This window comes from Notothenia rossii (assembly GCF_949606895.1).
Source record: "Notothenia rossii genome assembly, chromosome: 2".
Taxonomy (NCBI): Eukaryota; Metazoa; Chordata; class Actinopteri; order Perciformes; family Nototheniidae; genus Notothenia; species Notothenia rossii.
This window is the reverse complement of record NC_136904.1, coordinates 52,148,117-52,173,277: the sequence shown is the minus strand read 5'-3', so window position 1 is coordinate 52,173,277 and position 25,161 is coordinate 52,148,117. Positions and strand designations below refer to the sequence as shown.

At 39.4% G+C, this 25,161-nt stretch overlaps 3 protein-coding genes and 1 long non-coding RNA gene across 15 annotated transcripts in view; 2 read left to right on the top strand and 2 right to left on the bottom strand.

Moving 5' to 3' along the window:
- fah (fumarylacetoacetate hydrolase (fumarylacetoacetase)) overlaps positions 1 to 1,890 on the top strand; it is a 38,793-nt gene extending 36,903 nt beyond the window's left edge. For both annotated transcript variants that reach the window (XM_079666627.1, XM_079666626.1), the window contains one exon: positions 193 to 1,890. In XM_079666627.1, the coding sequence (XP_079522753.1) occupies positions 193 to 269 (77 nt within the window). In that variant the 3' untranslated portion in view covers positions 270 to 1,890. The remainder of the gene's footprint in view (positions 1 to 192) is intronic.
- Positions 317 to 9,422, bottom strand: LOC307030294. The gene is made up of 2 exons (XR_013805614.1): positions 8,384 to 9,422; positions 317 to 6,489 (listed from the first exon to the last, which is right to left on the bottom strand). It is a non-coding gene; the product is annotated as an uncharacterized lncRNA (long non-coding RNA).
- Positions 9,423 to 9,574: 152 nt separating this feature from the next.
- LOC307030289 (uncharacterized protein) lies at positions 9,575 to 16,245 on the top strand. 5 transcript variants are annotated; one of them, XM_079666622.1, is made up of 8 exons: positions 9,575 to 9,692; positions 11,259 to 11,307; positions 11,403 to 11,558; positions 11,644 to 11,736; positions 12,117 to 12,183; positions 13,640 to 14,381; positions 14,769 to 14,987; positions 15,450 to 16,245. In XM_079666622.1, exons 4-8 carry the CDS (start codon positions 11,695 to 11,697, stop codon positions 15,664 to 15,666), a joined length of 1,287 nt encoding a protein of 428 aa, XP_079522748.1. In that variant the 5' UTR covers positions 9,575 to 9,692; positions 11,259 to 11,307; positions 11,403 to 11,558; positions 11,644 to 11,694; the 3' UTR covers positions 15,667 to 16,245. The 5 variants fall into 5 exon arrangements, with proteins under 5 accessions (XP_079522748.1, XP_079522750.1, XP_079522749.1 ...); XM_079666624.1 differs by lacking the exons at positions 9,575 to 9,692; positions 11,259 to 11,307; positions 11,403 to 11,558 and having other exon boundaries at positions 11,655 to 11,736; positions 12,117 to 13,289; XM_079666623.1 differs by lacking the exons at positions 9,575 to 9,692; positions 11,259 to 11,307; positions 11,403 to 11,558 and having other exon boundaries at positions 11,655 to 11,736; positions 12,117 to 13,421.
- Positions 16,246 to 16,324: 79 nt separating this feature from the next.
- LOC307030292 (G2/M phase-specific E3 ubiquitin-protein ligase-like) lies at positions 16,325 to 21,414 on the bottom strand. Of its 7 annotated transcripts, XR_013805612.1 has the most exons (9): positions 21,218 to 21,399; positions 20,187 to 20,304; positions 19,931 to 20,052; positions 19,510 to 19,819; positions 18,614 to 19,384; positions 17,759 to 18,530; positions 17,437 to 17,609; positions 17,090 to 17,304; positions 16,325 to 16,978 (listed from the first exon to the last, which is right to left on the bottom strand). XR_013805612.1 is itself a non-coding variant. In XM_079666628.1 (4 exons), the coding sequence occupies exons 1-4, from the start codon at positions 17,852 to 17,854 to the stop codon at positions 16,737 to 16,739; spliced, it is 726 nt and encodes a 241-aa protein (XP_079522754.1). In that variant the 5' UTR covers positions 17,855 to 18,688; the 3' UTR covers positions 16,325 to 16,736. The 7 variants fall into 7 exon arrangements, 1 of the variants encoding a protein (XP_079522754.1); XR_013805608.1 differs by having other exon boundaries at positions 17,759 to 19,384; positions 19,940 to 20,052; positions 21,218 to 21,414; XR_013805609.1 differs by having other exon boundaries at positions 17,729 to 19,384.
- Positions 21,415 to 25,161: the final 3,747 nt, after the last annotated feature.

Here is a 25,161-nt window from a genome sequence, read left to right as displayed (position 1 = left end):
ACTGCTGAAGGGCTTTTTTTCTTTCTTTTAAAAATGAAAATATTAGCAATGAATTGGATCTAAAGTTGTGTTTGACTGTAAAATGACATGTAAACAGGTTTCAGACCAGCCCTAATGATAGAATTTAACTGTCTCGTATCCATAATCATTTGTTTACAATTATACTAATGTCCCATGTTTTCCTCTGTCTAGGTTACTGTCAGGGAGATGGATACAGGGTGGGCTTCGGACCCTGCGCAGGGACCATCCTCCCCGCCCTGCAGCACTGAAATACACTTACTGTTACTTAAGTGGGGATCATTTAGCGTTTACACACACACACACACACACACACACACACACACACACACACACACACACACACACACACACACACACACACACACACACACACACACACGGATCTGATTCAAACTCTTTTCAGAATATCTTTTTTTAAATGACAAAACTTGGTAAACAGTCAATAGGGAAACATATTCGGATTATTCCAAGTTAAAGAGGCCCTAAAATCCCTGTGTTCCCTCCACTCATTTGTTTACTTCAGCAACATAGTGACATCATTATGTAACACGTGCGCCTCTATTGGCTAGCGTTTCACATTGCACGTGGCTAAGGGGCTCTCTAAGCGGTTGACCAATCACAACAGAGCAGAGGCCTGTACTACGAAGCAGGATTTTCGCTTAGCCGGCTAACTTCAGGGAAAACTCTGGGTTTCTGGTCCTACGAAGGTGGTTCTCTTTTTAGCAGGCTAGATCTCCATGGTAACATATGCTGTGCGGCTAACCTAGTCGGGACCAGGTTAGGTTGCAGGCTAAGAGCTCAAATCAGTGAAAGCAATGCCTGCTGACCAATCAGAGCTCAGTGTGCAGAGTTTAAAGCGATCAAGTCATATTACAGGAAAAGCTGCCGTTGCAGGAAAGACGGCCGGCAAAAATCACTGACTGTGTGAACGTGAACATTAATAGAATATCACCTCCCATCTTCAGAGCAATCTGACTATTATAACATTAGCGTTAAGAAAGCTTACTTAAATATCTGCCACAACATAAGTAACCGGATCAGAGTAACATTAAGTACAGTCCGCGGCATATCACATCATAATGTATCATATATTTCCTTATCTGGGTCAGCTGAGCCGTATCTGGCCGTGCAACACTCAGTGTCACATACTAGTATTATTTTAAGCAACACATTAAGTTGACGAAACACTCGAGACAAATGTAATTAAAGTCAGATCGTGTCTTAGATGGGGCAGTGATATCATAAACCTGTTCATGTACGCATTCAAACACTTTTTCTTTTACCAGCTGTATTCACCTTGCAGGTGCAACTATGTGGCTTTTATCCTGGATAAAGTGTTTAAGTCATGGATGTTTAAAGTTTAACTTCTTCATATGTCTAATATTATAGTTGACTTTTCATTCAGGAAGTATGACGCTGCGCTGCACATGCTTCTCCATGTTTGTGATTGGTCGAATGCTCCAAATACCACCCCTTACATGTGAACGCGCACCTAACTACAGTAGATAGGACACGGCTGGCTTGAGCGATCCACTTGATAACCCGCGTCATAGTACAGCTTAGCGAGAGCGCGTATGTTTTGGATTAGGCCAACCGGGATAATGATATTTCTGTTCATAACTCACAAAAACGATCTTTTATAATTCATACTATCTGCGCAAACGACATATCATCTGAAAGCTCAGATTCCACAGATTCCATTGGTATAAGTCTCATCACTGCACGGTCAGAACTCACTGAGCGAGCAGCCAGAACAGAGCAAGAAAACAACATCCGTTTTTTTAAACCATAACAATAATTACGTCTTACCGTTGCTGTTTTGTGATCAAACGTTGTGTTCAAAGGAATAAAAACCCTGCTCATGGTTAATCCTATGTCTCTGTGTCACTTTAAAAAGTATTACTGATAATCAATCCTTCCATTTTTTTCAAAAACCCTAAAAAACGGGGATTTCATATGCATGCTTGTGAGAGCTACAACCCAGCTTCCGGTTTTGGGCGTGCTGGCATGCATTCACCAATGGTAATGTTTAGATGGATTATAGGAACTTCCCCTCGATTCTATTGTCTCTAACGGTTCAAAAGAGGTGTCAATCATCAAAATCGACCAAGGGGGGCCAGAGATATGGCAAATCCACCCAAATGACCCCAGAAGTGGGTTTTTTCTTTCTAAATCTCTCTAAAAAGGTCAAATGTCACTTGTTTTGCATCAATCTTGATACAGGGTACTTATTATATGTTATAGTTTGGATTCCTAAAGCTTTTAGTCTACTATCCCATCATTCAAGAGTGGTTTTCACTATAAGTAATGTAGGCTCAGGGGCCTCATTTATAAAGCCTTGCGTAGGATTCATGTGGGAAGGTTGCTTACGTAGGAAAAAGCAAATAAATATGCACAGACATTTTTCGATATATAAAACGTACGTCCTATGCCGGTTTCCCTTTATAAATCAAAATCAACTCGAAATGCGGCGCAGCTTTAGCCCATATTTGCCTATAAATAGTAAAAGAAATGCCCCGTATTAATATTCATTCTGACTGACTGCATGAAGAAGATCGCAGGAAATGAAGACAGAACAGCTAAAAAATACATTTCACATCGTGTCAGATTTTGGTTCTTTTGGAAAGGTGGAGACAAATCACATTGTTTGGTGGATGCAGTTTGAACCAGAGTAGCAGCATGAAGGTCGGATCGTCAAAATAAATAAATAAGTGGTCCGAAAAAAGTTTGTGACAGGAGACCTCCCCATGATGAGAAACTGTAAGAAAGTTTTGGGTGATCCCTGCGGAGTGGAGTCAATTAAAGGTCCCATGTCATGGCCATTTCTACTGATCATAATTCCATTGTTGAGGTATACTAAAATACATTTATATTGTGCAATTTTCCAAACTCACATTGGTGTCGCAGTTTCTCGTCCCTCCCGTTTTTGCATAGGTCAGAGTTTGCGTGGAGGACCGCACATTTTCCCATCAAGTTTGTTTTTTTCCAAATCGCAAACATTGCTTAGAAACTGGTGTATGCCATCTTTTGAGCATACGCACAGTTTATAAATGAGGCCACAGGGCTTAACAGGTTAATAATAATAATAATAATAATAGAAGAAATTTGTATCGTGCCTTTCAAGGGACCCAAGGCCGCTTTACACGGTGAACAAACAAACAAACAAAGAAAAGGGGCAAATAATGAAGTAAGACATTTATTAAATAGCAGTAGGAGTGGAAGCAGGGGGACTGTGATGGGTTAGGGGTCAAAGGCCATGGCGAACAGGTGAGTTTTTAATGATGACTTGAAGATGTCTAGGGAAGCAGCATTGCGGATCTCTGCAGGAAGTGCATTCCATATGGTGGGGGCCGCAACACTGAACGCCAAGTCTCCAACAGTTCGGAGGCGAGAGCGGGGAACAGAGAGCAGGCCCGTGTCTGAGGACCGCAGACTCCGAGAAGGGGTGTAGGGATGGAGGAGGTCCGATAAGTACTGGGGGGCGAGGGCATGGAGAGACTTGTAAGTGAGGAGGAATGTTTTGTACTGAATCCAGGACTTGACCGGCAGCCAGTAAAGATGGATGAGGGTGGGGGCGATGTGTTGCCAGGGCTTGGTGCGGGTGAGAAGCCTGGCGGCAGAGTTCTGGACGTATTGGAGCCTCTCCAGGGCTTTGCTGGGAACCCCTGACAGGACTCCATTGCAATAGTCGAGGCGGGAGGTGATGAAGCGTGTATTAAAGTTTTTGCCACCGTCAGAGAGTGAAGGGCAGAGTCTGGAAATGTTTTTGAGGTGGTAGAAAGCCGATTTGGTGACAGATTTGATGTGCGCCTGTATGGGATTAGTTTTGTATCTTAAAGATAAAGCAACACTTTCTCAGAATAAAGCAAAACTATGAGTTTAAAAGAAAAAAGTAAAATAAGTCAAGCAAAATAAAATACATTTCAAAAATAAAACTATAAATTGCAAACAAATCATTTGTGTAATAATGTAAACTATAAGTCTTTTTTCTTTGTTTTAACATAGGTTTTTGTTTGCAGTTCTTGTTTCTTCTTTCTCCATGATCAGACTTTTGCTCTCGCTTCAGCTCTTCTCATTTGCGCTCCCTCATTGATATGATTGATAGAGTGTCTGTCTATTTTTTTATTTTAAAGATTAAAAAAACACATCTACAGATGTAGCACTGAATTTCAGACTCCAGCTTACAGCTTCCTGCCTACGACCTGCCAAAAACCAGTATAGAGAGGCGAAGTCCCTCCCCTTCCGGGAGCCTCCATGGGACCCCGGAAGCGGAAAATTATACATTGAAGTCAATGGAGAGAGAAAAGTTATCTTTTGATCCCGTTTGAATTGTGCCACGAATGACACATGATGTTTGTCAATCTTAAACAATCATTTCCATGCAAAAAAAGTCACAGTTTGTCGTAAAAATGCTGAAATATAAGACTATGAATAATACGCAACTAGAAAGACTACAAATCCCAAATGCATTCTGGGTCGCGTAAGTGATGTCATAGGCGATAATGCTCCAAGACTGGTTGTGACTCGCAAAGCAAAGAGGAAGAAGAAGACTGATTTATTCCCTCCAATAAATATAAGAGATTGCTCCAATAAATTCACTTTTACAAGATGCCTGTGTGCTTTGTACGAGGTTGTAATCACAAAAGAGATCATACCACTTGCTCGTTCTATCGCTTCCCGTCTGATGAAAGGACCAGGAGTCGTTGGACCAAACATATCAGGTAATATACATGTTTTGCATGGAACATAGTCAAGTTAGCTACCTAGCTAGTAGCGAGCATGTTAGTTAGCATTATATTACATTACTTAGCCTTGTCATTTGTATTAGCCTTAACATGAAGTAAACCAAAATGTTAAACAGTAAGAGTAGTCATGATGGTAAGTATTTTGTGAAACATTTGAAGAGTAGCCTATCGCCCCCTCCACCAGGTGCTAAGGGGGCGGGAGGTAGGCTAACGCCACATTAGTATCAGCGATCTTTTCTACTTAATGCTATCTGCACAAATGGTTAACATTGACCATTAAAAGATCAGGCAGTTCAGGGAGAGTCGAAGGAAGGAAGGAAGGCAGGCAGCTTTGCATGACATTCTTCTGGACGTGTTTCATTGTGATGATAGTGAGAGTGAGTCAATCTGTTTGTTGGATAGACAGTAGTTGAGTGATTACTGAGAGAAAATTATTAAAAGAGATAATTATTCAGTGTTGTTACTGACCTTTTTCTCTTTTATTTTCTTTACCTCACCTGTAACTGCTGAGACCCTGAGGAACATGCACACTGGTCTGACCTGCTCTGGTAACCTGATTTCCACTGTACGTAATAGTATTTGGTTATGGTATATTATTTATATACATCAAAGGCACAATGCACCCCTCAGAGACACACATGTATTGAGTGTGATATTTTGCATTGGTCATGTGAAATCATCTTTACACACTAGAAAACTGTAGGAGCGGCAACTTGTTTTGAAATTGAATTTTTAATATCCGATAAAGTTGATCTGTTTTCTTTATTCTTCTCTCTTCCCAGCTCCATCCATCACCATTCTCTGTTCCTGCCAGGTCCTGCTTGCTAATCAATGCTCATATTTTTTTTACACAATTACAAATAAAGTCAATGTATTGTATGACATGAAGTTGTGCTTCATTCTGAGTCAATAATAAATTCATTCTGCCTTCAGCTGCAAAATTATTGTGGACTGCACCGACATCCATGTAGCAGCCCCCCCAGTAAGATGAACCAAGCAAAGCTGACATACTCAACATACAGCTGTGCTCTTAAGTTTACATGCAGAATTTGTGAAATATTGGTAATAACAGGTTTAAATGATTATTAGTAATTAATTATATAATTTTCTCATCGTAGATGAGCAGACAGGGAGCAGATGAGAAAAGCAGAATATGCAGCTGCCATTTTCCACATGGAAAAGAGAAAGGGCCAAGTGTATTTGAGTGGACAAAAGAGAAATCCCAAATACGAAAAATAAAATTATACAATTTAGATATGTATACAAATAAATACATATCCTATATACACCATCATGTATAATGATGGTGTATGATGTAGAAGGAAGTGTGGTAGATAACAATTAAATATAGAGTTACATACAGATCCATGTTACAGCAAAAGATGGAATAACTAAGAAGCACACAGTATAATAATAATTACACGCAACAATTAAATAACTGCTCAGCATCTCCACCACAATCCCAATCTGCTGTGTCCTGTTTTCCTCCCCTCTGCATAACACCCCATCACACATACGAAACACAACGCAGAGTCCGAGGGTGTTAAGAGTATGTTTATTTAAATGTCCTCCTCTCTACTGGCCAACACAGGGAGCATATGCTGGGTGTAGAATTGTTCCAGGAGGAGGAGATTTCCATGCCATGCAGGGTCTTTGGGGATGGGGATGATGATCCCCTCCTTCGTGGTCCACAGTAGCAGAGACTCCGGTCTGTGATTTGCAGCTGTTATATAATATACAATACATTTTTTTGAAAAACATTTGATCAAAAAATAAGGATTTGGTCAGGATCTAGACTCAGTGTGTAGTTTATTAATTAATCAATGCTCTCTACATTAGGAAAACACATACCAGTGTACCAGAGGGAGTCACACACAGCTGTGCCTAGATAACCAAACAAATTGACAACAGGGATGCAAACTCATCAGGTATGAAAAAGGTGACAAGGATCCGAGCCCCCTGACCCCACAGAATATCGGCTTTAAAATGAGGAATAACAGAGGATTTTAGCAGTCAGAACAACTAAAGCAGCAGTGTTAATATTAACAGAAACGCCATAGAGTCACATCTAATAGAAATATATAAAAAGCATTTATTTTAATTGTGTAGCAGTCAGTTAATAATTTTGGCAGCACTGTTGAGCATTTTGAAAATGTATTTTCATGCCTCTGTGCAAGGCTTAGTCTTTCTATCTTTATAGCCACTGGTGTAAAGTAACTAAGTTCATAAACTCAACAAGTACTATACTTGGGCACAATTTTGAGATACTTGTACTTTACTTAAGTATTTCAATGTTTTGCTAATTTGTACTTCTACTCCACTACAGTTCAGAGGTAAATGGTTTACTTTTACTCCACTACATGTATGTAATACCTTTAGTTACTTTACAGATGTGGATGAATGATGTGAAATATAATCAAGAGTTAAATCAGACTTTAGTTCCACCTGGAGTAAATCCAAAAGCTACCCTGCAGTATACAAAGTCATTCAGACTAGCTGCACCTTTACCAGCTTTGAGAACACTTTCATGATCAATCATTATAAAACGTATCATATTATTCTGAAATGGACAAATCTGCAAAATGACTACTTTTACTGTCGCTACTTTCACTATATTTTGATAATAATACTTTTCTACTTTTACTTGAGGAACATTTGGAATGCAGGACTTTTACTGTAACAGAGTATTCCTACACTCTGGTACTTCTACTTTTACTCAAGTACAAGAACTAAGTACTTCTAATTTTAATCAATTACAAGATATATACTTATACCACCTCTGTTTATAGCCTATGAAAAAAACGATTAGAAAACGAAGGCTAAAGCTAACGTTAGCAGATAGTGACAATGTATGCTAGTTAGCTAGCTCAACGATAATATTGCGACGGGAAAAAAAAACTTTTCAGTGCACATCACGCTCTGCCGCTCCGACAGGGAGCTCTATTGTGAACACCTGAACGGCCCGTTCTAACAGCTGTTCACCAGCGGTCCAGTCTGTGCCACAGGGACTCCGGACGCACAGTTAATATTAACGAACGCACCGTAGGTAATGTAGCTGCTGAAGCTAGACCATCATCGCCGAGCAGCAGAGGCTTATTATACATCATGAGCAGAGCCGACAGGCAGGAAGACTCGAGCACACAGCTCGCGCTTCATTATAATATATATAAAAAAAGCTCGCGGCCGCACATTAATCCGGGTCCCAGACCCCCTCCCATACCCAAAAAATATTTTTATTGCAGATCTACAGGAATCACAAAAACGACCTATTTTGGATTCAAAACGGAGAATTTCGCCGAAAGGTGACAAGTTTGCATCCCTGGACAAGATAACCAAAATCCTTGAATCTACACACAGCAAATAAACTCAAATGACACAACGAGATGTAAAAAGGAGATCACACATATAGTCGATATAGAACTGGCCGCTTCAATCTGAAGAGCAACTAAAACAAAACACGGGAGTGTATCTTGTTCTTGTGAACACTAATGTTATCCACAGCATACACAGACACCACAAAGTTCTTAAGGAGAAAACTAGTTTCTAAAACAAAACACGTTAGTGTACCTTGTTAGCTAGCTGACATTAACCTTAAACATTGCACTCATATTACTCACTGAAACCTTGTAAAGCCGGTCCCGCATGCTGGCTCTTACAGAACCGTTCCCTTTCGTGTATGTACAGCTCTCAACATGCCCAGACTTGTAGTGATTTTCACCTCGTTTTATACTTTTTCGCCTCATTCTGAAAGAAACAGGTGAAATTTACTAACGTGACAGCCATCTTTGTGATGGTGACGCGTATTGTGCGAGACCAGAGACCTGTAGTTCACTGAGCGGTTTCACACAAAAAAAATTGTAACTTCACAGTTTTACGACACATTTTTATTTTTTTGACTTGCAAAATGTTCTTTTAATTTGACAAACATCATATGTGTCATTCGTGGCACAATTCAAACGGGATCGAAAGATGACTTTTCTCTCTCCATTGACGTCAATGTATAATTTTCCGCTTCCGGGGTCCCATGGGTCGGAAGTAGATGGGCGGGACTTCGCCTCTCTATAGAGGAATGTTAAGCCCTCCCACTATTTTCCAAGAGGGCGTTGCCAGATTTTCAATTTCAGGTTTTAACCAGGTGATGGCGCTTCATTCACAAATACAGAAATGATGTTGCCTTTCGTAGTTGACAGAAACTGCTTTGAAGAGCATTTGAAAATATAGTCTTTATATATTAAATAATCATAATAATAATGTAAATGTTTACATTACATTAAACCATGCATTTTGTAATGTCAGCATTTCATTTAGAAGAAAAGTAGTGATATTTGATATTTATACTATATTCCAACAGATTAAACCATTTTCCCACTGTAGGCCGATGCATGAAATTCTTACATTTTTGCCAGTTATATTATGGAGCCGCTGTAAAAAAGGATTTGATCATTAAGTTATTGAAACTTTTGTCTTTAAGTTACTTTCACTTAACATATCAATTTATGCAATTTCTACTTAATTTCATAAGTTGTTATTATTTCAACTCAGCTCTGTAAGCCAGTTCAATGACCTCCACATTCTATGAAGTACATTTGACTGAACAGTGAGTTGTGATGTGTAATAATGTTCTGAAACTTTCCATGGCCTCTTAACATGGCAGTAGTGTTGACATATTCCTGCCCTGTGAAAATAGTCCCGGTCTCATAGTTGTTTTCGTTAATTGAATGCATTTAACAGGGACATGAGTTATTTATTTTTTTACGATATACAGCAAGTGAACCACAGAGTTTGATTCGCCATTATCAAAAGAAGAACTTCCACCGGACAGATTGATGACTACGAAAAGCTAAGCGGCGGATGAATACGTTTTTGTGAAGCGATATGACAGTGATTTCGGCTGGTGATGAACCACTGACGGACAGGCAAAGTCAGGTGAGTGGTTGCATATTTAATGGTTTCAGGCAAAACGAAAAGTAGCTAAATGGAGTTAAATCCACACCTAACTGGTGTTTGAATGTTTATAAAAGAGATTTTATTTCAGGGCAGTGTTATGAAAATGTCGGTTAACCAAACTAACTTTACAGGATTATGATTATCTAAACTTTTATTAAATAAATAAGTTTCAAGTATTCTTACTCTTATGTATGACGCTTATGAATTTTTAAAAGGTTTAAATGGTAACTGCCTATATTTGTAGCTTAATTTAGAGAGGTTTTGTTTGTTCGTTCCAGTAATTAGCCGTGTCCCGGCTCTGTTCGGCTAAATATTTAAGCTAAATTAACGTGTTTTGGTGAGGTTGTGTGTGTTCCTACCAGTAATTAGCCGTGTCCCGGCTCTCTGTTCGGCTAAGAATTGTAGCTTGTTAGCCCCCCGGGCCCGCCATGGCTTTGAAATGGATGTCATTTGTGGATAAGTATAGGGGACTTGAAGATTGTTTTTTGTTAAGGCCGAGCAAGTGTTAAAGTGATTCTATCCTTGCAACGTTTTTCTGGTTCAGCTCACGCTAAACCTGACCAGATACAGAGGGGGTGCCATTGAGCGAGTAAAATGCTAACTGTGTTCAGAAATAGCATTTATATTGTGTACAAATGCTATGTTCCACTCTTGAAATGGAGACAAATTTGTATTTCTGCTTTTTAGAAAATATTTTATAGAAAAGAAAGGAATATATTTAGTTTATTTTATTGAACTATGGTGCCCATAAATTACATGTACCACAATGCATTTCGTTCTGTGACTTGCGCACTGAAGTGTCTTAATATCAGCCGTTTCTAGCTGCGGGAACAGTCGGTGCTCAAGGCACTTAAAAATGTTGATCTTTGATTGATGAGATTATTATTATTTAATCTAATAAATTAATGGGATGTATGTAATTATAACACAGGGAAAGGTTACTGTTCACCCACAATAATAAATAAGATGGGCAATGGTTGTAATTGTTAGATATTTATATTATAATAAAATAAATAATATTTATACATGAACAATAATTTTTCCTAAACTTCTGCTTTCAGAGGTAGTCAAGTTATTACTAAAAAAACAATAATAATCCACTGAATAGTCTATGGAAAATAACTGCAAGCAAATAATCAACAATTACAACCATTGTACAATTTCTTTTAAGTTTGGTTAAAACAAATAATAGTTTTTTCATTGATATATTTGGCATGCACGTAGACACAAAAATGCTCTATGTGGATGCACACTAACCTTTCCCTGTTATTATTACATGCATCCCATGAATTTATTAGATTGAATATGCCTCATCAATCAAAGATGAACATTTCAAGTTGTTTATTTATTTAAATGAAGTACTGTTTAAGTCTTTATCATATGAATTCAGGGATAATATTGTAATTGTGAAAGCCAAGGCTTGTAGTTTATGGGCAACGTGACTGTTGTAATTGTGTGCATCTTATTCTTTGTCATGTTCTCAGTTCTTATTACTTTATTAAGGCCTGCTTCATAATGTACCTAAATGTGTGTTCTCTATTACAGACAGATTTTCCAAGATTTCCGTTTTGCTGCAACTGGATGAAGTGGACTTGTAAGTTGTGCAGGTTTTCCAGTTACAATGAGAAGGCAACATGCACAGTTGCAGACTGTTGGTAGAATATTTTCTATATGTCTGTGTCTCCTCAGATTCAGGCAGAGTTCCAGAGAATTGTCACTACGGACCTGCTTTCATCGTTTCTGGATGGACTTGATGGCCTGGCATTGCTGGAGGTCTACAATGGTGCATCCAGGACTGGAAAGAAGCCGGCACTAAAAGGCCTTTTGGACTGCCTTGAGAAAGATGTAAGTGGAGATGCTGATGACCATAATTTAGCCACCATTTGTTTGCTACAAATGTTTAAATCCCACTGCATTTGTTGTCCTGCAGGACACAAATGAGAGGAGGAGGACTGCTGCTCTCTTGGGACTATCACACTACATGTCTGGCGAAAATCAGGAAAATGTCATCAGGATGTGTGATGTAAGATCATAACTGTCTTGAATTACTTTATGTAATTGTACATTTTAACATAAATCAACCCAAATCACCCTGTGCCCAAAGTTTCCTTCAAAAGTAATGTTTACAATTACCTTAATTTAACTAAAATAATTGCAATAAAGAATGATACATTTAATATAAACAAAAACAGAAAGAAAACGTAACTATTAAATAATATAAATAAATATAAAGCTCAAACTGTGAAAGAGAGGCAGTTGAAATGATGTTCCATCACATTGCACTTTTACACTGTGAACTGTAGATTTTAGCTTCTATGTTTATAGCAGAAGCCTCTTAATTAGCTTTGTAGAGAAAAAGTACTTGTAGTACACTGAGCTCACTTTTATTTCTCCTTTTTTAAGGCTCATGGAGACACTCTCGAGGAAGCCATGAAGGTGATGCAAGTTGGTCTACTCATGGGCTACGAAGGTGAATGGGATGCCTTTCCTCAGCAGATCTTCAATGTGGCATTTGTGGTCGAGGAGACAGTTGTGCTCCACAACCTGAAAGATGTGGCTTTGCGATGCTTCTTGGACTAATATATTGCTTCAATCTTCAGTATACTCTGGAAATGAGATTTTAACCTCCCGAGCGTCAGCTTGGCTGACAGATCTGCTATGGAGGCACCTGTTTCCCAAAATGAAATAAAAAACGCAATCATGAAGATGGCATCAGGGAAAACTCCAGGGGACGACGGTTTTGGAACAGAGTTCTATACATTTTTTAAAGAACAGCTTTCACCATATTTACTGTTGTTATTCAATGAAATATTAGAATCTGAAGCCATGCCTCCCTCCATGAGCAGGGCCATTATCTCATTGTTGCCTAAACCGGGCAAAGATCCTTCTCTGATGGGTAACCACCGCCCTTTAAGCCTTCTAAACTGTGACTACAAGATTCTAGCCAAGATACTGGCACTCCGTTTGGAGAAGGTGGTTCCATCTATTGTGCATCTAGACCAAGTAGGTTTCATTCCAGGCCGCCAGTCCTCAAATAACATGAGGAGGGTTTTTCAGATTATCCTAGAAGCAGGCTCCAGCAATTTGCCAATGATTGCAGCATCACTAGATGCTGAGAAAGCTTTTGACCAAATAGAATGGGCATATCTGTTTTACACGCTCAAAAGATTTGGCTTTGGGCCCAAGTTGATTCGCTGGGTTAAGGCTTTGTATAGCGCTCTCTTCTCTTCTGTTAGAACTAATGGGTTAATCTCAAAACCTTTCCCCTTACACCGTGGTGTGAGGCAAGGGTGTCCTGTTAGTCCCCTACTTTTTATTATGGCTCTAGAACCATTAGCCTGTGCAATTCTACGGTGGCCCTGAGAGGCCAGGGTGCTGCAAATAAAAGAACGCTGCAAATAAAAAAACCGCTGCAAATAAAAAGAAACAGAAATGCCGCGCAAATAAAAACGCCGCGATGCAAATAAAAAAGCCACAACGGAAGTGAATTACCGGGGACTATTATTGCTGATGCACATGCGGTTTTTTATGCGAGAGAAGAAGAAGTCTGGGGGATCTCCAGGAAACATCTCATGGGTAAGTTTATAATGTTAAAGTTACACAGGATGTAGATAATATCTGTCGCTGCCGTATTTATGACTTTAAATGACGTTATTTTGTGTGTTCGCTACCTCTAGATTGATATGTATTTGTATCCTTACCAATTATGTAAGTATCCCAATATGTTGTCCTTTGCCTGTTTATTTCTCTTATTTTTTGCTCCTCATGTCTGGAATTGTTCACGCATTGAACATACTGAAAACATACACTTATGCATCAAACATTTCAGGTATTTTCCTCATTACTGATACATTTTCATTTTTTTCTTAATAGGTTTTTTGTTATTAAGTTTCATTCCTAATGACACTGTTGTCTTTTCCCTTCAGTCACAGCATCTAATGAAGGAATCAAGGCAGGCCTCATCCACAAGTACTTCACGGAGGGACACGCTTATGAAGTGATACTTGATTTTCTAGAAAAAAGACACAACATTTTTCTTAGTCTGAGGACCTTAAAGAGGAGGCTACAGAACGCTGGCTTAACAAGAAGGACAGACTACACTCCCATTGGCACTGTACACCAAACTGTTGCACATGAACTGAGAGGCTCGGGTCGGCTGTTGGGTTACAGAGCTATGTGGCAGACATTGCAACAAAAGTATCACCTGACAGTAAAAAGGGAGGATGTTAGACAGACGATTTCCAGACTGGATCCATCTGGTGTTCAACTTCGTTCCAGGCGAAGGTTTGTCCGAAGGGGATACGTCACAGCAGGACCAAACCAAGTGTGGCACGCTGATGGATATGATAAACTTAAACCCTTTGGTATTGCCATCAGTGGCTGCATCGACGGCTTTTCAAGGAAAGTTATGTGGCTCAGGAGTGGCAGCACTAACAACGATCCGGGCATCATTGCGCAGTACTACCTGCAGTGTGTATCGGAGTTTGGACTACTTCCAGCCCGCCTTCGCACTGACTGTGGAACTGAAAACGGCACTATGGCAGCCATTAACTGCACATTACGATCTCAACACACAGATGATTTTGCAGGAGCCCTCAGTCACATGTATGGTACCTCAACTGCAAACCAGCGCATCGAGAGTTGGTGGTCTTTCTTCAGAAAGCAAAGGTATAGCCTTTTAAGGTCAGGTCCAATAATGTGTGTGTGTGTGTGTGTGTGTGTGTGTGTGTGTGTGTGTGTGTGTGTGTGTGTGTGTGTGTGTGTGTGTGTGTGTGTGTGTGTGTGTGTGTGTGTGTGTGTGTGTGTGTGTGTGTGTGTGTGTGTGTGTGTGGGGTACAGAGGTGCCCAAATACTTTAAATCTATCTGGATGAAAAAAATTGTGAAATTACATTAGAGCTGTACACTAACATTTTCCCAATGGAGTTTATGTGCTCCCAAATGAAATAATGTAGGAGCGCACCAAGAAATGTTCAACATCTCTAGAAATATTGTGACTTTTTACTTGAAGTTGTCTTTTTTTCATGAAATACAAAAGTTTTGAATTCCACCATTAGGACTCAGTTCTGGATCGAGCTCTTCAGTGACCTTAGAGAGAGGCACCTCTTCAATGGGAGCCATGAGCACAAGTGTCTGCTGCGATATGTGTTTTTGGGCATCTTCCAAAAAGACCTCGATGAGTACAGACAGCTGTGGAACAACCACACCATCCGACCTGTTCGCCTGTCTCAGTGTCCATCAGGTAAACCTGATGCCATGTACCACCTGCCTCACAGGTTTGTATTCAAATTGTTTGGTAATATTACTTTAAAATATATCTGACTTCATATAATTTGGTGTATCAGCCCAATATGACAAGTTTGTCACTTGATAAATAACGTGATTCATTTAGTCTGAAAACTCATTATTTCAAAATGATTTCAAGTCTTAAACGACTAAAAATGGATTCCAACACAAAACCTAAATCAGAAGATATCCAAAGCTATTCTGTCGATTTATCTTACTCAATTCCAAAAAGTACCTTGTGTTAGAAAGTGAGTAGAATGACCATATTTGACTGAAAGAGCTGCTGTCAACCTGAGATTAATTTCTCAAGTCAAAGCTCTTTGTTTAGGATTTAATTAACGAAGAACTGACTCAATGGAGTTTTAGTTATAATGCTTATCTAGCATGTTTGGGGGGTTAAATGATCCATTTGTAATCACTTGACTCATGTTTCAATTTATGACTGGTCATAGGTTTGGCGGAAGGGAGTGTGGATTTCCAGTGTCCTGGGAAGCCCTACACCACTTTGATGGCATCATGCAAGCATCATCCCAGTACAATTTGTGTGGTGATGAGAATCTGGAGATGCATTTTGTGGACTTGCAAAGACGGAGTGGGTTGGCTCCACCAGTGAACTGGACAGCTGCTGTTCAGAATTACATTTCCATGAAAAACATGTCTGGAGTGTAGAATACATTGCCCCACCAGCCCCCCAGAACCTTTTTTTGTGTACAAGTTTCCAATGTAGGTTGAATATTATTTAGAATGCTGCAATTCTGAGTAGATAAGTCCAGTGAAATATTCAGCTTGTATCTTTGCATAAGTCATTAGACTGAAACCTTTCTTTGTTTAAATAAACATACACCATATTCATGTATTTTGTAAAACATGTTTAGTGTTACATCCGTGTTATCAGTTGAATGGTCGATCGTCAGAAGATTATACACCTAATATTTTGGTAATTGATTTTAATTTTGAATATAAGCAGGTTCCAGCCTCTAAAATGTGAATATTTGCTGGATTAATTTGTTCTCTGTGAGGCTTCACTTTCTGACATTTTAAAGACCAAGGCGTGTCCGAAATCACTCTCATTCACTACTCCCTACTCCTTATATAGGGAATTCTATATAGGGAGTATTGAGTGATTTCAGACACAGCCCATAACAAATTGATGAATCAACAATAACATTCATTCATTGCATCAGTCACATATGCTACTGTTATTTCTGTTTTCACAGTGGATCTGAGAATAAAATCTTGTGAACCAGCTACAGCCGTGTCATCTTTGTAGCGAGTGTGTAACATATATGCTATACGTAGAAAAACAAGTCCTTATGTTAAAATGAAACACTTTTAAACCATTTAATGAAGAGTCATTCAGCTTTACTCTTTCACAAAGTCCATGTAAAAACATGTTGATAAAATGGGCAAAACAAAATTGGCACATTTGCACAACAAGGTGCCTTTTGCAGTCTTTATTTACTGTTTATGTAAATATTTGTAAAACATCTTAACACATGTTCTGAACTCTTGATTTAACCACGGTCTACCTTACCTACCTAACGAGAATATAATAACAATACAATACAAATGTGTGGTGTTGTTCACATGTTAGATATGAAATAGGACAAATCTGCCATGAAAAATACTCACATCTCTCTTACGTCACAACATTTTGGTCTGACAGACCGCAACATTAAAACAACGGACTGTGTACTGTGTGTGGGAACATTAACTTTTATCACAAGTTATTTAATTGTTTAAAGGCACCCAAAGCCGGGGGAATTATTAATGCCAAAGTTCATGTTGGCTTTGAAGGCACCATAAGTGTCCAAAAGAGGAAGCTTTAAAATGTTGGCACAGGTATTTGCCATTGGGAATGTTGACGTTGTAGAACATAGGAACTGAAGGCGTGGCAGAGGACTCATACCAGCAGGAGGCACACATGGCACACCTGTAGCAAACATTAACACCTCCTCCAAGGTCACTGAGCTGTCATTTTCTAAAAAGTAGAGAACATTGGAATCAATTGACAGTAAATACTATCTACATCAACACCGGAACTCTTTATAATCTGTGTGTATAAAAATCAGACAAGAGCAAATTGACTAACCTTCACAATCGAGAAGATAATCTGCCCAGTAACTCATAGCTTTCTCTTCCTGAGCCCTTCTGTTGCTTCCCTGTTGACTAAATTCAGGCTGGAACAGATTTTCCATCTCTGCAGCAGACAGCTTCACATCGGCATGACAGAGAGCAGGGGTCAGGACCGTCGGATGCTGCTGCAGAGCTGTCAGAAACTGCAAACTTTCAAGTCCAGCCTTGAATCTAAAATACAATTAAAAGATGCATGCAAAGATACATGTGCATCATGTAGAAGTAAGTAAGCAAGAAAATGGGACAACAGCAACACGTTTTTCATAATTATTTTAGCAATAACAATGAAATACAAAAACCTACCTTTCGATTGCAGTGTTGTTCCTGTGGATTATGTACCACTTCAGGTAATCCTCTACTATCATTTTTTTTTCTTCACATGACCTGACATGTCTGAAGCACCCAGCAGTCTGCAACATGGCACTGTTCCGTATCATCAAGTCCTGAAGGATCTCCACTGAGGGTGAATTCTGAATCTAAAAGAAGAGATAACAGAGTCCCACACATTTCAAAAATGACACGTAATTATAAAAAATGGTAATGCCAGAAGTATATCTTGAAAGAATGGGTTAAGTGGACAAAACTCTCTCTTTACCTATTCTAGAATTTCACACCCTTCTCATACCTCTTGTAGGACTTTCCCTATCTCCTCATCTGTAATGTCTCCGACAGATGCCTTGAAACTGCTCTGCCCTGAGATGTAGCTGACCAGGTCCACCATGCACAATGGACACAGCAATCATCTTCCCTGCTAAATAATACTCATCCTCTCTGATAGCTGTCCAAGATAATGCAGAATAAAGAAATATTAAATCAGTTTCCATATTTGAAAACACTGCAAGGTTGAAATATGGGTTCTTTTAAAACATTATACACAAAACAGAACCTGTTGAATTGTAGACCAGGTAGCGGCTCTCCACAGGTCCATCAAATATGGGCCGTTTTTTCAGCTCTTTCATGAGAAGGGAGAGGAATTCTCTCTTGGGGCCACCTGTATCGAGACCTTCCTCAAACCTCCCTTCATCGTCAGAGAATTTCACCAGGATGTCTTTCTTTTCTGAGAATGTTGCCCTTTTGAATCCTCTGACTGCTCCATCCCAGATGTTCGAGCGACAGATGTTAAATCTGCTGACAGCTCGATGGTCAATCTCTAGGGCCAGGTTTGCAGTTATCTCAGAAAGTGATTGCTGGTCCACAGATAAATCAGATAAATTAATGACCATGTTAAATGGTACACCATAGCACACATTTTTGATCAGGAAAAATAACAACCACAGTTGAAGTAAGGGTAACTTTTCTCTTACTTTGTATCCTCTGGAATGTCATGACTGCACTCAACACTGTCTGAGTCATCCTTATCCTCTATTACAATGGGCGCATACAGCTGAGTATATTTGCTGAGAAATTGACATACACAAGTTTACATTGTTGATGTTTTCATATAAAACATACTTGAATTGTAGAAAGGAAAGTATAATACCTATAGCACGCAGTTTCCAGCACACCTCCTGATGTTCCTGGGCCCTCTTGTGAGTCAGAAAATAAGACCTGAATCACAAACCATAACAGGGATAGGACAGGTAAGTTGAAGTATTTTAAATCATGGCTATCTGATGGCTGATTTAGAAAGAAAAGACTATTCTAATGTACACAAACGTGGATCTCTGGGTCAGTGTGACACGTTATTTCATGTAGTTTAAGACATTAATTGTGTGACAATATTTCCAGACAAGGCTAAATGTGAACAAAAGATTCCATACCTGGAAGTAAAAAACAATATATCAGTGTGACACTTCAAATTTGACAGAACTAGAGCTTAACACATTTGAACATAAATATTGAATTCTATTATTCTGACAGAAAGTGTATGTGATTTGCGCCAGGGGGAATGATCCTTCTTACATTATTACTTTCAGTGAAAAACATACACATTATTATGGTGTGATTTTGCAGGGATCTGCACTAAATAAAGTTGTTTCCTTAAGTTTGTATAATATGTGTAAGCCAGGACGCTGCAACATTTACCGCAATTTAAAATGCTATTTTGGGACATGTTTCATCGTAAAAATATGCCGTCTATGTGAAATCTAGAAACATTTTCACTTCCAGATAGAATTTACAATATAAGCGATCTAAGATACAACAAATGTAGTACTCACTAATGTATCAGCTGCATTGAATTCTGCAGAAGTTGGACTCATGATGATCACCTCTGAATCCGATGAGTTGGATTCAGAGCTGGTTTCCTGAGCTGTGAAATACAAGAACAGGTATAAGAGGATTTTAGACTACTCAGAACAACAGAGTGCTTTCCTTGACAAACAAATCAATTTAAAAAGCTCTTCTTGGTTGGTAATTAATTTCACAATTACTTACAAGATGTAAAGAAATCTTCAGCTGTACAAATGTACAGTGTGATACGTTGGTAGGCCTTCCCCACTACCTCTTTGTACTCGTTTAGAGTGAAGGGTACTTCTGTTCCTGGTATATTAGTTATCTTTGTACCGTCAGGGTAGAGCAGTACGTAGGGACCACCATGTAAATTTCTGTCGAAGGTCTTCATTTTTTGCTCAGCAGCTCTCTGCAATTCGTCCGCATCCGACTCTGGTCGCATCAAAAGGGGAAGTACTGTTCCTCTTACAGTCTTCAGTACACCATCTTTCAGCCTCATAAGGCCTACTGAAATCTACAGAGAAACAACGAAATAGGCGACTGTTAACTAGTTCAGTGACACTATAAATACATGACAGAATGGACTGTCGGCAAATTATTAGTATATCTCAGCAAAAAAATGTACCTTCACAACCTTCAGGTTGTCTTTTGATGGTGTTTTTTTTTTCTTAAAACCTGCTCGTCTCTCCTTCTCTTTTACACTCCGGAAAGTCCGGAATAACTCCAGTGTGCTTTTTCCTGTAGCCTCTGCTTGAAATAAGAGTCCAATCAATCGTCAATGACAAAGAACAGAGAGACATACAGTGTTCTCACCCATACTCATAAGATATAGAGTGTACATTGCCTAAGCCTAATTAAAAAAATAAAAAAATAAAAATGACCTCCACTTGTGCCTGTTTTATCAACATCACACAGGAATTTGAGGTCCTTGCCACATGAACAGCAAAAGGCTGATTTAGAGTCCTGCTGCTGTCCACAAAAAGGACAATACATTATGACCTGCAAGAAAACAAATAAAGTATCATTAGGTTGCTTTGCGCTTCAATTGCATGAACATCTTTCTATCTATCTATCTATCTATCTATATATAAAGCAAGAAATGTCCGTGTGTGTGTGTGTGTCTGTGGCTCGCATATCTCTCTGACTGTTTGTCAGATCGACCTAAGCTTTCGGATATGGCTTGCGGATTGCATGATGATTTGCATCCTTCATTTAGAATTTTTTGGGATTCATTTTTCTAAACCTTTATTTTGGACGAATCTACGCGCTCCGATCGGGTACGCCCCCCGGACAACATTGCAAGCAGCAATTATGGGAGCCAAACAATCGGTCCGCTTAGTACAGGCACAAGCTTTGAACGGCCATGCCCCGAACGGGCACTGCACTAGTTTTTAAATAACACTAACACATTTGGAAAGACTAATCAGTACTACTTTCAACGCTGGCTTAATACAAGGAATCTCCCAAAATGGATTGCAAGTGTGTCTTAATCACGACATTCCCCACTGACAAGGGCAAGACAAGTTTCAGGCAGTTAAACACGCAAGAATACTGTGAGTGTGTGTGTGTGTGTGTGTGTGTGTGTGTGTGTGTGTGTGTGTGTGTGTGTGTGTGTGTGTGTGTGTGTGTGTGTGTGTGTGTGTGTGTGTGTGTGTGTGTGTGTGTGTGTGTGGTCTAGATTTAAAACGGTTCAAGCTGCACGGATAAATCAAGCAGAATCAAACAGTTTTTACAGACAAGCAAACAACTTGAAAATAGCTTTCTGCAGTTTTGATCAAAGCTATGTTCTACTAACATTATACACTACACACATAATCTGCTCCCACACACAAAATAACGTCATTTAAAGTCATAAATACGGCAGCGACAGATATTATCTACATCCTGTGTAACTTTAACATTATAAACTTACCCATGAGATGTTTCCTGGAGATCCCCCAGACTTCTTCTTCTCTCGCATAAAAAACCGCATGTGCATCAGCAATAATAGTCCCCGGTAATTCACTTCCGTTGTGGCTTTTTTATTTGCATCGCGGCGTTTTTATTTGCGCGGCATTTCTGTTTCTTTTTATTTGCAGCGTTTTTTTTATTTGCAGCGTTCTTTTATTTGCAGCACCCTGGCCTCTCAGGGCCACCGTTTTATTTGCGCGGCATTTCTGTTTCTTTTTATTTGCAGCGTTTTTTTTATTTGCAGCGTTCTTTTATTTGCAGCACCCTGGCCTCTCAGGGCCACCGTACAATTCGCGCTAATGGTGACATATATGGTGTGAACATTCATGGACACGATTTCAAATTAAATATGTACGCTGACGATATACTTCTTACTTTGAGCAAGCCAGCACTCTCTATACCCGCAGTTCTTGATATGATACATTTATTTGGCAGCTTCTCTGGATATAAGATAAATTGGAACAAGAGTGAAGCAATCCCACTTAACTCATATACATATAAACACAACCTAATGAGCACCCCCTTTATTTGGAAAACAAATGGAATGAGGTATTTGGGAATTAACATCGTCTCTCCTATCTCTAAAATCTTTAGCCTTAACGGCCCTGCTATTTTCCAGTCCATTAAGGAGGACATTAACATATGGATGGCCATACCACTTTCTCTATGGGGCAGAGCAGAAACCTTGAAAATGAATGTTGTCCCAAGGCTTTCTCATATTATCTCCTCTATCCTTGAATTCCCACTAAAATGGTTTAAAGATATCAAATCCCTATTCACTCAGTTCCTTTGGAATAATAAAAAAAACAGAATCGCACATAATAAGTTGATCATTCCAAGATCAATGGGAGGTTTGGGAGTCCCAGATGTATTCCAGAATTATCTGTCCTTCAATGCAAAGTATCCATTATCGTGGGCGTACAAAAGTGCCTCTTCGGTAGGCAGTTGGCAATGGCTGGAGCAATCCATCATGTCTGTAAACCAAAACATATCTCTGGCATCAATGTGGTACTGCCCAAAACCACCACCCTCAATGGATAATACCATCATCCGCTTTTCATGTTCTATTGTAAAGCAACTGCACAGGAGACCCAACATAGAGGGGCTCTCTTTACCATCTTGCCCCATTTGGAGTAACCCCTGTATTTCTGCAGGAGGAGGCACTTTAAGTAATAATATCTGGCAGAAGGCTGGTATTACTACAATTGGACAGATATATAGAGACCAAACCCTTCCATTTCAACAACTCAAAAATCAGTATGGTCTTTCAGACTCATCTTTTCTATCATATGCACAACTAGCATCTATTATTAGTACAAAATGTAAGGAGGGAGCCATGCCTGCTTTACTAGGGACTCATGGCTGAGGGAGTATCTGGACCTACTGAACATGGAGCGTGCAGCTTCTCTGCTGGGGGATTTTGAGGGGAGACAGGAGGATTGCGGTTCACTGCCCTTAGCTCTCCTGTCTAACCCTGTCAATATTGCATCTCCTGTGTAATGTATAATGTATTGTGTATGTAATGTCCTGTGTATGTCACAATCAGCTGTCTTAGGAAGTCATCCTTGCATCCAACCCCCCCCCTCCCCCGTTACGTTTTGTTTAGTTGTTACATGTTTTGATGTACATGTTTTGATGTACGGTTTGTTATCTGGAGCAATGTCTGTTTATTTAAATAAGAAAAGAAAAGAAAAAAAAGTATACTCTGGAAATGAAATATTCATTTGAGTTTATCCAGAGGGTTGTTATGAAGATACAGCCAGACCAAGCCTCTGCCAAAATACATGGACTAAAAAACAAACTAGGTAGGAGGTAGATCATCAAAGAGTGTAGAAAGTGAGCTCAATTTGATGTTGTTCATTTGTATGTTCAAGTATTTTGTGTCTCTACAGTGACATGTTTTTTAAAAAATAAAATGTTTTAGGTTAGTGAGAATTCCATTTATGTTGGAAGTGTCACGAAGAAACTTGCATTTTAATAGGACATTTAATGTTCATTTCAGTATTTACTAATGTCTTGAAAGAGTCCTCTCCTGCTGATGTTCAGAAAGCTCTCTATTTGTTTCGTACTGTTTGTGCTGCACCCTCTGTCCTATTTGTAAAATTAATAACATAAATGTGATGTTATAATTTGTATGCATGTAGGCTGTTAAATATGTTCTTTATTCTCGCGTCCAGGAGAGAAGCTTTAAAATGAGACTAAATGGAGTCTCTGAAAAGATTCAAATGGGATACTTTAATTAAAAAAGGCGCGGTAGTGTTACAGACAGAATATTGTTCCGGCAGAAAACAGCTGTGATCTGGTTCTCCTGAGCAAGAAGAAGACAGCGGATCTCTCCTCCGGCGCTGCTATATACAGGACTGTCTCAGAAAATTAGAATATTGTGATAAAGTTCTTTATTTTCTGTAATGCAATTAAAAAAACAAAAATGTCATACATTCTGGATTCATTACAAATCAACTGAAATATTGCAAGCCTTTTATTATTTTAATATTGCTGATTATGGCATACAGCTTAAGAAAACTCAAAAATCCTATCTCTAAATATTAGAATATCATGAAAAAGTATACTAGTAGGGTGTTCAACGAATCACTTGAATCGTCTAATTAACTCGAAACACCTGCAAGGGTTTCCTGAGCCTTGAAAAACACTCAGCTTGGTTCAGTAAACTAAATCACAAGTATGGGGAAGACTGCTGATCTGACTGCTGTCCAGAGGACCGTCATTGACACCCTCCATCAGGAGGGTAAGACACAAAAAGAAATTTCTCAAAGAGCAAGCTGTTCACAGAGTGCAGTTTCAAAGCACATCCACAAAAAGTCTGTTGGAAGGGGGAAATGTGGCAGGAAACGCTGCACAACCAAGAGAGATGACCGCAGCCTTAACAGCATTGTGAAGAAGAGTCGCTTCCAGAATTTGGGGGAGCTTCAAAGACAGTGGACTGAAGCTGGAGTCCAGGTATCAAAAGTCACTGTTCACAGACGTGTCCGGGAAATGGGCTACAATAGCCGTATTCCCATGGTCAAGCCACTTCTGAACTCAAGACAACGGAAGAGGCGTCTGACTTGGGCTAAGGAAAAGAAGCACTGGACAGTTGCACAGTGGTCCAAAGTCCTCTTTTCAGACGAAAGCAAGTTTTGTATTTCATTTGGAAGTCAAGGCGCCAGAGTCTGGAGAAAGGCTGGAGAGGAGCAAAATCCAAGTTGCTTGAAATCCAGTGTGAAGTTCCCACAGTCAGCGATGGTTTGGGGAGCCATGTCAGCTGCTGGTGTTGGTCCACTGTGTTTCATCAAGCCCAGAGTAAATGCAGCTGTGTACCAAGAGATTTTAGAGCACTACATGCTTCCGTCTGCTGAAAAGCTCTATGGAGATGAGGAATTCATTTTCCAGCATGATCTGGCACCTGCCCACAGTGCCAAAACCACCAGTAACTGGTGTACTGACCATGGCATTACTGTCCTCGATTGGCCTGCAAATTCCCCTGACCTGAACCCCATAGAGAATATGTGGGGTATTGTGAAGAAGAAGCTGAAAGACACCAGACCCAACAATGCTAATGAGCTAAAGGCCGCTATTGAAGCATCCTGGGCATCCATAACACCTCAGCAATGCCACAGGCTGATTGCCTCCATGCCACGCCGCATTGATGCAGTAATCCGTGCAAAAGGATTCCCAACCAAGTACTGAGTGCATTAATGGACATTTTCAAATGTTTGATTGTGTTTTGCTGTTATAAATCTTTTTTTTTTACTTGGTCTGAGGAACTATTCTAATTTTTTGAGATAGGATTTTTGAGTTTTCTTAAGCTGTATGCCATAATCAGCAATATTAAAATAATAAAAGGCTTGCAATATTTCAGTTGATTTGTAATGAATCCAGAATGTATGACATTTTTGTTTTTTTTTT

What these genes read in the sequence shown, in the direction of transcription:
- LOC307030292 (XM_079666628.1), bottom strand. Translation starts at nt 17,854, where the DNA reads ATGGTGGACCTGGTCAGCTACATCTCAGGGCAGAGCAGTTTCAAGGCA. An exon ending in TAGGGAAAGTCCTACAAGAG is followed by an intron (nt 17,610 to 17,758) that starts GTATGAGAAGGG and finishes CTCTTCTTTTAG; the next exon opens with ATTCAGAATTCACCCTCAGT. An exon ending in TTATCTTCTCGATTGTGAAG is followed by an intron (nt 16,979 to 17,089) that starts GTTAGTCAATTT and finishes TCTACTTTTTAG; the next exon opens with AAAATGACAGCTCAGTGACC.
- LOC307030289 (XM_079666621.1), top strand. Translation starts at nt 13,359, where the DNA reads ATGACGTTATTTTGTGTGTTCGCTACCTCTAGATTGATATGTATTTGT. An exon ending in TCTTTCTTCAGAAAGCAAAG is followed by an intron (nt 14,382 to 14,768) that starts GTATAGCCTTTT and finishes TTCCACCATTAG; the next exon opens with GACTCAGTTCTGGATCGAGC. An exon ending in ATGTACCACCTGCCTCACAG is followed by an intron (nt 14,988 to 15,449) that starts GTTTGTATTCAA and finishes GACTGGTCATAG; the next exon opens with GTTTGGCGGAAGGGAGTGTG.